This window comes from Cyprinodon variegatus, unplaced genomic scaffold (genome assembly GCF_000732505.1).
Source record: "Cyprinodon variegatus isolate N-32 unplaced genomic scaffold, C_variegatus-1.0 Scaffold1070, whole genome shotgun sequence".
NCBI lineage: Eukaryota > Metazoa > Chordata > Actinopteri > Cyprinodontiformes > Cyprinodontidae > Cyprinodon > Cyprinodon variegatus.
The window spans coordinates 1-11,909 of NW_015151523.1; the positions used below are offsets into that span (position 1 = coordinate 1).

Genomic DNA, 11,909 nt, shown 5'->3' on the forward strand with positions numbered 1-11,909 from the left:
AGTAGAAAATGAAGGCTAATCGTGTTTTGGGTGTACTATTCCTTTAAATAACCTAAAAATAACTTTGCTGTGGGCTCTTTCTGTGACTTCCCTTTAGCAATTGCTTTCTCCTTCTTGTTACCTTTCAATTCACACTGAATATGCGTTCACTACTAGTTCTCCTTCTGTTTTTGAGCTGAGGATCTCCAGCTCTCCTCTTGCCATTGTCTTCCAACTTCCTGATGATGGGTTGACTAGTGCTCTCTGGGAAATCCAAAGCTTACAGGATTATTGTCTATCCTAACTCTGCTTTAAGATTCTGGAGTTTTGTTTGCTTTAGTTTTCGCGAAAGCTGTCACATAACAGAACAAATCACACACAAGTCTTTCAAATTATGTTACTCGTTTTGTAAAAAACAAAAAACAAAAAAAAAAAACATCTAATTAAGAATACCATCTATAATTTTAAGCTGTTTATTTTATAAAAGATAATACTGATAAAAGATTTCCCTCCACTTTTACATTTATACACCTTGTGTTGAACTTAAACCCCCAATTTATGCTTGTAGTAATATAAGGTTGAAAAGGCGAAGGAGTAAGAATACTACGGAAAGCTCTGTATCACCCACTGTCAGGAAATGACATGTTCTGTCTTTGGTAATTTTGGCGACAGGTAAAATCCATTTTCACTTACTCCCTGAGGTCAGTGAGTTTTGTATTTACTAAATCAGTCATCTCAACTTATAGCCTTTGTGGTTTTGCTGCTTCATTCTTGAGCTATTTCTGGCAGCGTTTTTGTCACATGACCTGTTAGTGTCTGTTACCTGCCTGTTACCTCTACATAGATATGCTCAGATCTATTAACGGACATTTAAAAGCGCTTCACAAAATTAAAGCCACGTCATCAACTCTCCTACAGGTTATTTTCACCACGATGAACTGCTGGTTAGATTTCTTGCTGAGAAGCTGCTCTTTAATAAAAGGCGGCATTTTAGTTACAGGCTGCAGCAGAACCCACTCTGCCGTAACTCTGGGCGACTGGAGCGACCCGCTGGACCCAGATGTGGAGACTCAGATGATATTCAAGCAGCTTCTCCAGGGCAGAGACAAACTCAGGTCAGTTTCTTCAGCATGGATGCAGCTCATATTCCGGTCACTAGAGGTCTATGTTGCAACACAGGATTGCACTGCTCAGCCTCTGCTGACTGTATTGAGATTAGCAGGGAGATGTCTGTCTGTCCAAGAATATCAGAACTTTACAGAGGTGAAAATAAGGTAACACAACTCCATTATTTTGCAGGAAAAAATACCTGGAGCAGGAAGAAGCAGATCAGACATCAAGCAATAAGGAAAAGAGGATAAACCCTGATATTCACCCAGGTAACACTAGACTTGAATGACAAAAGAATGATTAGAGATGAGTGTTTCGATAGTTTATTTTCACTGTTTTTATAGAAAAAAAATCCTATTTAGCTTTTTGAGTTTTTTATTTTTGCATTCTTAAGGAAGGCTAATTGCATTACTTTCCATCTCCTAGATGGTGCTGAATGCAACGCTCAGCAGATGAAGCCTGGTCAGAGTGTCGCTGCTCGGCTGCTGGTGGTGATAGAGGATCTGGAGCAAGCTCACGCCACCTTCCAACTGAGAGAAAAAGAGGACGCCACTAGAGTCATCCTCAATCCCTAGGCTGCACGCGGCCTCTGATCTATTAACGCCTGAAAGGAGTGTAGGGCGGGAGGAGGAGGAGGAAGTTTTAGCTAAACACTCTCCAGACTGTCGCAGAGGAGAAGCCGCGGCCCTGTCCAGCTTTTTCCCGGCTATAAGGAGCAGTGGAGAGTCTTACGCTTTTTAATCGTCTGTTCTGTCTCAAGGTCACAGATGAGGAAGATGAAGCCACACGATAATACCGGAGGGGGACTTTGCAGCATGATATAATGTGATATTGTTTCTGTAGATAAGAAGCACTCTGTTGCATGGCTTGCCCCCTACTTGTGAAATATGGAAAACTTTATATTTCCAGATATTGTACAGGACTTTTTATTTTTATGCAAAAGGCTCATTATAGTGTAATGTACAGTACCTAAATGTAAGGTGATTTATGTCTTGTGTTTTGTACACTGACTGAGGGATTCATCGCCGAGGCAACTCTGTAGCAGTTAATTTACAATCACAGGTCATTCCACTACAAGATTATTTTAAAATGAGTCTAAAGGGAGCAGGATAAGTACTGCTTTCATGTTACCTTGGACCCATTTTACAAAACAACAAGCTTTTGTTTGGTGCTGTAGCCATTTAATTATATAAATTGAGCCGTGATGTATTTTTTTTTATTTGCATTTTTAGTTTCTTGTCCGTACATTTGATGTAGCCATTTTGAAATTTACATGAGTTATAATTGAAGTGACAAGGCTCAGACATGTTAGAGATGCCAAATTGGGTTTGACAAACCTGAACCGCTTAACTGAGAAAAAGATTTCTGCAGATTTACTGTTTGAAGAGCAGCCATGATCAGATATGTGATTTGGAAAAAAACTCACCAGGTTTTAGAAAATTTACAATTTGATTTGATTTTCTGCCAAACAGGTGGTACCATGTCTGAGTTTTTATATCCTTATATATTGAAGTTTCTGGTTACACCAAGAAAAAAATGTAGAAAAGAAATTTTCCCTCATTACAACCACAAACCTTATTGTTTTTGATTGTGATTCTTTTAGGCTGAACAACACGTTGACTCGTGATTGCCAGCCCCCAGAATCTCTGCTTTTATTAGCTTTATATTGACACAAACATTTTTGTTCATTCTTTGCAAAAAGCCTTTAAGCTCTGTGGGAATAATGTGTGAACATCAGATTTAGAATCTATTCTCATATTTTCAGTTGTTTTTAGGTCTGGACTGTCACTGGGGCATTTTACCACACAGTCATGCTTTGATTTAAACCACTCCATTGTACCTCTGGTTAAGTTTTTTGAGCTGCTTTCCTGCTGGAAGGTCAACCTCCATCTGTCTCAAACTCTTTGCAAGCTTTCATTGATTTTCTTTCACAAAAGTCAAGGATTTAACTCCATTTTGCCAAACACTCTAAGAAGCTTTTCTATCATTGATTAAGAATAGCATCGCCTGCAGCATCATGCTGCCATTGCCATGTTTCAGTGAGCAATTGGTGTCTTTTAAAAAAAGGTGATATGCAGGGTTGGCTTTCTGGATAACATTGCATTTTGAAATCTGTTCTCCTTCGTTTTCCCCCTGAATTTTGTGTTCTTTGTGTGGCAAAATGGGACTTAATTTGGCTATTAAATTAAAACTTTGTTAGATTGCCAACTAATAGCTGTCCTGTCAACAGATTCGCAAATCTAAACTGTGAATCTCTGCTGCTCTTTAACACCATGGAGCTCTTGGCTGCTTCTTTGATCCTTGTCTGACCTGTCAGTTTAGATGGCCATGTCTCGGTAGGTTGGCAGACGTGCCAAACTCTCTCAATATTCCTGTTCCTTTTTTTGACAAATCTCTAAGGCCTTCAAAAATAACTGGCTTTAAACTGAGAATAGATTGTCTTTTGTTGCAATGAAGCCTATTTCCAGAATCCAAGTTGCTATCTAGTTTGTGGTTTTAAGGTTACAATTGACAATGAAGTTTGTGGTTTTACTGTGATAAAAATGTGGAAAGGTTTATGGGCACGAATGTTTTTGCAGGACATCATGCGTACACTGTCATATTTCCAAGAGTGCATAAAATGTTCCAGGTCACGTTATCTAAAACAATAAGAAAAATAGAGGTTTAGTGACATTTTAAGATTTTTAAAAGATAATCATTTTATTTTGCATTTGAACACAGAGAGAGCCGAGTATCATAAATAAAGTATTACTTGGATTTTTTAAAAGTCTGTCCACTGGGAAATGGATTTAACAAGATTTTCAGATTTGCATATCATAAAAAGCCATATTTTCAAAGAAATTCAAGCACATATGCCCAAATCTTCACAATTCGTGGTTTTTATTCCTGTGGCTGGAGAGTAGAAAATAACTTAAAATGACATAAACATGATGCCTTTTGATGATCAGTTGATTGTCTTTTCTTAACGAATAAACATAACAGACCTTTTTCTTTCCGTTTTTTTTATTTATCCTGCTTTGACTGAATCGTCTGCCTTTGTAAAAATGAAAGTATTTATTTGCCACTTGATGCTTTTTAAAAAAAAAACATAATTAAAACATTACTGGAAGGACAAAACACCTAGCTTGATAAGTTTTTTTTTGAAGCACGCAGTACTGATTCATGTTAGGTGAATTTGTAACTATGACACTTTTATTTAATCACTTCGCCCATTGTGATACAAAAGAAATAAAGCGGCCCCTGAAATTAGTCCACAGGCTACTGATCTAATTAAATGTAACCACATCTATTCATCTGTGAATTAACAAATAATGTGAAGTTGCTGCCGTAATGCTAACCCATGAATGCTTTATTTATAGATTCCACACTTCTCCACCAGTTAAAACCATGAACCAGGGAGGAGCTGATCCAGAAGCTTCTGGGTCTGTGCTAATGAAAGTCGGTGTTGGATGGGCGGGTTGAATGAATCCAGACACCAGCAGATCCCAGAGCTCAGTTTTATTTCCCCCAACCACAGCTCCAACAGTCGGTAACAAAAATGACCATAAAGCAGATTTACTGCCAGTGAAAAGCCTCCGTGCAGCTCCCCTGAAGCTCATTTTGATCCATGGAACGAGGAGCAAAGCAGAGAGCTGTCTGTGGAGCAGCACAAACAAGAGCACCTCACACCTCCCAGTGGTAATTCAGAAATGGGGGGAAAAAATGAGGCAGAGTCGAGGTGAGAAAATCCCCAGAGCCCCAAAGGGCACATTTATTTATTTTTTTCCACAAGGAACACACAAACATGCAACAAGGTCATCACGATTCAATAAAGACTGTTTGATTAAGAAGCCCTTTATAGTTTAATCAGTGTCTCTCTATAGCTTGCATTTTGTTATTGTCACACTGCTTAAAGTTGAATTAAACCACAATTAAGAGTCATCCAAAAATATTTAGTACAATGGCTCACACAAATGCCTTACAAAAATCTGATGTTTTATGGGGTTTGTAGAGTGGAGAAGTGAATGTCAATGCTGTCTCAGCATTTCAATAAATCAATAAATCACTATTACTTGTAATAAAATCCAAGAGTAAAATCCTTAGCTTGCATTGAACAGAAAATCTTAGGTTTTGGCCCATAGAGTCATGGATAAGCCACTGATATTAGAAAATCAGTGACACATTTCAAATGAAAGAGAAACCATATAAGTTATTGTTTAGAATGTTCTGTAATAAAGCATATTAATGGAAAGTTTGGTGGAAGGAAAAAAAACAGCAACAACAAGAAAACGGAAGAGGGATAATTGGTAAAGACGCTTTTCAAAGAGTGCAGTGTGCAAGTTTTTTGTTGGAAAGTTAAATGGAAGGAAAACTGTAAAAGAAAGGTTCATAAGCAACAAAACTATAACATAAGCTAAGGAAAGCTAATGGAAAGTTAGGGGGAAAAAAACCTGTAAAGTGCATAAGTAACAGATCATTGCTAAAAATGCTGCCTGTTTTACAATGTGAGCTAATGTAGAGTTGAATAAACATAAAAAGTGGGATGATTACACTGAGTTTTTTGTGTGTTAAAGACAACCTGCTGGACAACTGTAAAACAAGCAGTCCGCTCCATGACTGTGTAGGCCAGAACCTGACTGTTTTATTTCTATACGAAATACCATTTCTAATTGGGTCTTGTGTAATATTTACTCTCTGAGAAATCAAATGTGACATTTTCATCCATTATAAGCTAAAATGATGAAAAAGTAACAGAGATATTCACACTCAAAATATACCAGACAGAATGCAATGAAACAATATATGTGTTTTACTTGCTAATAAAATAAAATGTAATTTTAATAATATTTCAATCTAAAATAAATACTAATATGGGCTATAGGATCTTTCTAAATAAAGAAATGAATCACCAGAAAAAAAAGTGGTATTCTTTCAAAATACACGATGTTTTCATACAAAGAGTGCTATGCATGCACCTCTAGAAGAACATTACTGCATCTTGACATGAACCTAAGCTTTGTCCACTGGTCATCCTCATACACTCACATCTCTCTCATACACACACAAACCCTCACATCACATACATAGAAAGACTGAAACTATATCTCAACAGTTTGCAGCAGACACTACAAGAGAGTACAGCTGTAAATATATATCATAGCAAATAGATTTGATCACTTATCCCAGCTCTAGACAAAAGCAGAACGATGTAATGGATAAACAGCATGAAGCAGTAATGTTACATCTTTTCTTTTCAAAGACAATCATTAAAAAATACATAAAAATATACGTTTTCAAATACATAGCATATTAACATCCTCAAACTGCACCCCCCCTCTGCTCGTTAACAAGGAGGTAGGCGAACTATAACGGAAACATCTACCGTCATAAAAAAAAAACAACAAACAAAAAAAAAAATCTGCCTTCCTGCTACAAACAAGCCATGTACGAGAGCTTCAAAATAGGAAATTGCATAAAAGCCTTCTCTTTCTTCTTTATTCAGACACTTTTCTACCTGAAACTTTATCCAACATTAAAAAAGAAAATCCCTGATTCAAAGTTTTGTCCACCGCCGTCCCATTTTTAAAAGCGGATGTCAGAAAGGTGAAAATCACACCTGGATCGGACGCAGTGGTGACTGTATTTAACGCTTGGGTAAGACATTACATGTTAATCATTTGGAAGTTATTTTAACCATTTCTGTCTAAAATAATTATAGAAAAACAGATAACACCAAATATGATAGGACAGTTTAGTAAAATAGTGACTGAAGGGAAATAAATGTTTGATGGTTAATGTTTTTGGTTTGATTGCAGGACCTATAGATTATGTGATCTCTAGGAGCCCGTATGCATGTTTTCTAGCTAATAACTTGGAATAGGGATCTTTATCCTGCTGTATCTGCACACAGGAGCATAACTTCAAACTTAAGCAACTGTCTCAGCTCTCTGCTTATGACCACATTAGAGGTGTGTTGTACAGTCACTGCTAGGAATTCACTGATAATTGACGCCTAGTGCTGCAGATTTAGGCGTACCGCCATAACAACAAGGCTCCTGTTTTAGATGGCTAATAAATAATTCATGGAAATGTCATTAATTTATCTCTAAACACTTTAGAATGAATTTATTAGTGTTTATTATGCATTCGACATATGCATGCTAAAACAATGTTTATAAATGATTATTCTGCTCACATGGGAACTTAATCTGAAATGTTGAATATAAGCAATGCTAAATAAAATACATAGATGAACCGATTAGGCCCACTATTTTGCAAAAAAAGAAATAAGTTTTGTCTTTTGCTTGCCCCTAATTAACACAAAACAAAGTGTTTCCAGATTAATCACTTAAACTTATTAAAAGCAATTTTAAGGGAGTCTTATTGTACGGAAAACTGACAGAGGATTGCAGCTGCTGTGTATTTTTGTTCTGTTCTGTAATTTGAAGGTTATTCTGTTTTATTTATTATTAGGTTCTGCCCGATGACAGGGAAAATATTAGATGCAAAATGACCAAACCTCTTGTCATGCAGACAAAAAAATCCCAACATTTACAGCAACACTGTAACTTTAGCCACTACGTAGGTGCTACCTGTAGGCAACACAGCAATTAAACAGTCTCCATCCATGTTTTGGATAAATGACAATTTTGGATCAGCAGATTAAAAAATCATGGAGTTAATTGTAAATTCAAAGCCACATTTACTCAACCAGATTAAATCCTGCATAAGAAAACCAAAAAGATGCCTGATCAGGTATCATGCCTGTTTTCCTAAAAGCAACTCCAATCTTAATTGGCTCCCATCTTTTAGCCCAGGCAGCTGTAAAGTAGCATTCTGGGTCACATGACTCCTTCATGAATGGAGCCAATTCTCTCAGGTTACATAGGCGAACTTTTAAGTAGAACAACCTGCATTGAGCGCTGATGCACTGATGCTCAATGCAGGTGCAAAAGTTTTGCAGTGCTGCTTGAAACTTTTACTTGCATTAAAAAGTACCCACCATTTGTGTCACTGAAGAACCCTACCAACTCACTGGAGACCTTGGTAAAGTTACATCTTTGATTAATTTCAGAATGAGTAAATTTCAAAAATGTAAATTTGAAGAAAAACACATACGCAAACCTTTTGTCAAATTATCCACTGCTAACATTTACCAAAGTGGGAGCCTGCAGAGGGAAGGATCATTTACCACTCCACTTTGCACAAGGTTCCCATCATTTAGATCTAGTGAGTGAAACTGACATGGAAGATGATTTTATTTGTATTATATTACTTTGGTGCATCACTGATCCAAATGAGATTCATTGTCTAATTTCTATCAGTGTCAATGACTTTTTCATTTAAAATGTCCTGGTATGTCATCAGCATCATGATGAGATGCACACTAACAGGGTTCCCATTATCTTTGAAATGTAAAGGGAAAAAAAAAAATCTGACAAACTGCTGCATTAATGAAATGGCGTGTTCTAATTAGAAAAGTGGCTTGGTCTCTGTGTCACAACAGGAAAACAAGAGGTCAAGGATTACAATAGGTCTTAGGCATTAAAGTTAGCTTAACATCTGCAAGGAGTGCCAATAACTGTAATACAAAAACAGTTCCTAAACAGTTTTATATCAGCTAAAAGAAAAAAATAATATTATGCGGTATGCATATGCAAAAAAAAAAAAAAAATAGAAATTACTGACTTTAAGGTTTAAGATTGGGAGGGAGATGTGTTGCCCATTTCATTTTAAATCAAAATTCCCTTTTTACCCCATTAACATTTGTTTGGTTATTTCAGTAATACTTTAAACTATGAAAATATTACTGCTTCCATGCAAAGATTTCTATATTTATTTCTGTTTTAACACAACCTGATATATTGAGTTGTAACATATACAATAGGCATGTTTTATCGAAGTTATCCTTTTGGATTATAGGTGTTTTTAGTAGCATTTCATTTCCTAATCACTTTAATGCATATAATGACAAATAAAAGTGGTTATATATTTTTGAATGGTATCTAATTAGGTTTTTGTATTGAATCTACCTATGTAATATTTTACCTTGCTAAAAAAAAAAAAAAAGAACTCTTCCATATAGACCTGTAATCTAGTTTAACCCAGGATTTTTTTTTTTACTTTTAAACTTCACAAAGGGTGTTATCAAGTTTTGGACAGATGGTTAAAAATAAAATAAAATAGAAATTGGCCTATATGCTTGAAAGAAGACTCATTTCCATGCTGCTACTTTTCCGTCACCCATAACAAAAATCCATTTAGCTAAATTACTGATGTCCAACAGGCAATCGGAAATGCAGATTCTACACGAGGGTAAACATAGCCTCACCTCAACAATACTTGTAATATACAAAAAAAAAAAAAGTAATATACAACATTCATGACACGTCACACGTTTCAGTCCCTGACTAACTTTGCCAGAATCCATGTTGACATGTGCCTCTGTATAAATATGCAGGACAATCTTTTTTTGTATATTATATGTATATATAATATAGAAGAGTATAAAAATAAACTAAACTCACACCACCGACTCAAATTCAGCTTAAAGTTAAAGGTATATAACATCTGCAATTATATATCATATATACCTATATATTTTTTTTAAAGCATTGCAAGCCAGTTTATAAACATCAACATAAAAAAGACAATTAATAGCAAGTGTTGACATCTTCTAGAAAAAATAAACAGACTGATTGAACAGAAAAGTTGCCTCAAGGTGCTATGGAAGACTATGATTCAGCCCACAGCTTGATGCACCTCACTCCAAACCCCCCTCTTAAAAAAAACTCTTACTAGTGGCCCCACTCATTAAAATTGATCAGATGCAGTCACGGTATTCATCAACCAATAGGCTGAGGGAAAGCTTTAAAAGGACCTTGAAAATCTCAAGCTCACAGAATTTAAATCTGAGGAAAAAATGCCTTTTCTGCCAATATTCAAGATGAAATGTTGCTCCTCTCTTTGAATAAAGCACTACAGCTGAGAGGAAGTGAGGCCATTTGTCAGGATCAGGCTCAAGAACTCTGTAGGAGCCCAATCAGGAGATAAAATGTTTCACTGCTCACTGTACAGGCTGATGAGCTACGTAAGCTGCCCAACAGCAAACAGGGTTCACAAGTGCTAGAAAAAAAAAAAAAATAAATTGGTGTCAGAGACAGAAATGTCCATCTGGGCACTCAGCTGTTCCTTTCTGAGACTTAAAACTAGCCCTGCAACACCTCAAGCAAGGGATCAGGCACTCGCTCCTGCATGGTTGGTATGATGGATTGAGCCAAAGGCTTAGAAACTTTCAACAGTGGAGAATAATAAAGCAGGCTTTCTGTTCGCAGAGGTCAGTCTGGTCGACATGCCAACAAAACGAATGAGTTTAACCTTCGAGCAAATCCTGCTGCTCCCTCTCAGCTTCTGGGCTCCCAGCCCCCTTTCTGCGTCACCCTTCCGCCCAAAATCAACATCCAAAATATACCTTCAAGTCTTTAGTTGGTGGGAATCTAAATAATTGCTGGATTCTTACCAATTAAGGAATACAAGTAAAAAATAAAAAGCATTTACATTAAAATACTTCATCCAAGATGAGATATCCACCTAAAAGTTGTTTTAAAGAAGTATTCACACCCCTTCATCTTGCTCATCGGTTATAAAGTTATAAAAACACTTTTATGTGGGGATTTTTCTTTAAATGTGTGTTTCAAATTTGAATAACAGAAAAAAATGTGGAGGAAAAAATGTAAAAAGAGAAGTGTGCTTTTTTTTTTAGTCCCTTTTGATCCCCAATATACTGTAAAACATCCGCTAACCGCTTTCACAGTTAATCTATATGATGAAAAAAGCCCATCTGTGTTCAATCTAATCTGACTGTAAAGCCAGCTGTTCTGTAACAGCATTAGAGGTTTGTTGGGGAACAGTAGAGTACACCCAAACTTTTGCAGTGGGGCACTGATCAATCTGCCATCCTCTGCACAAATGTAAGACATGATTGGTCAGCTAAACAGACAGGCTGGGCAGGGAGTCATGGTAACTGGAGAACTAGCAGAGATCCAATGTTCAGAAGAAAGAAAATGTTCCCGGAAAAATGAGTCTGGCCTTTCTGGAAGTGACATGAGGCGAACCAATAGGAGATTCTCAAGATGGTCTGTTTAAAGTTTGTCATGTATTGAAATATATTTTGTTTTTTGTGTTATGAGCTTGATCCAAGTGCAAATCTGCAACATATGTTTAACTGAACTAGGTGACCCGTTTCAGGATGTGGGAGTCGTTTCTCCGCTGTTGATGAAACAAAGCTGCAGCACCAGTTGATGCTTCTGAGAACCACTAGTTTTTAACATAACCCCCACTAATAGGAAACGTAAAAAAAAAGGCTTTGTTAGAACAGACCCATTTATGCACAATCTGTGGCAGTGAGGTTTGTTTCTCCTGATGCATTAGATGTAATTAAAGCAACACTGTGTAACTTTTAGGCATACAACAATTTATTTGTATATTTAGCTTCAACAATAAGGAAAAAAATTAAACTTTTCATAAAGATAAAGCATCTAAAAACACTTTTTCTGACTCTTTCAATGCAAATTTGTTGTGAGAATGTAATCAACAATTCTTATAAATAGATAAAAAGGTTCTTAGACAGGAAGTTGTTCTCATAGTGCATTAGCTGCTAATTTAGATAATTTTAAGCCACTAATAAAAGCTATTGCGAAAGTTATAAAGAGCCACTTGTGCCTCTGGGGCAACAGGTTGAGAAGCCATGGAGTTTAGGGATGCACGATATTGGGATTTTGGCCGATATCCGATATTTTAAAACTCATGTAGCCGGTAACCGATATCGATATTAAAGCTGG

The 11,909-nt window shown here is 36.5% G+C and overlaps 1 protein-coding gene across 1 annotated transcript; it reads left to right on the top strand.

Annotated features, from left to right (window-relative positions):
• Positions 1 to 644: 644 nt before the first annotated feature.
• On the top strand, positions 645 to 1,887 carry LOC107101254 (rasGAP-activating-like protein 1). Its single transcript, XM_015400097.1, has 3 exons — positions 645 to 1,094; positions 1,279 to 1,358; positions 1,516 to 1,887. The coding sequence occupies exons 1-3, from the start codon at positions 826 to 828 to the stop codon at positions 1,662 to 1,664; spliced, it is 498 nt and encodes a 165-aa protein (XP_015255583.1). The 5' UTR covers positions 645 to 825; the 3' UTR covers positions 1,665 to 1,887.
• Positions 1,888 to 11,909: the final 10,022 nt, after the last annotated feature.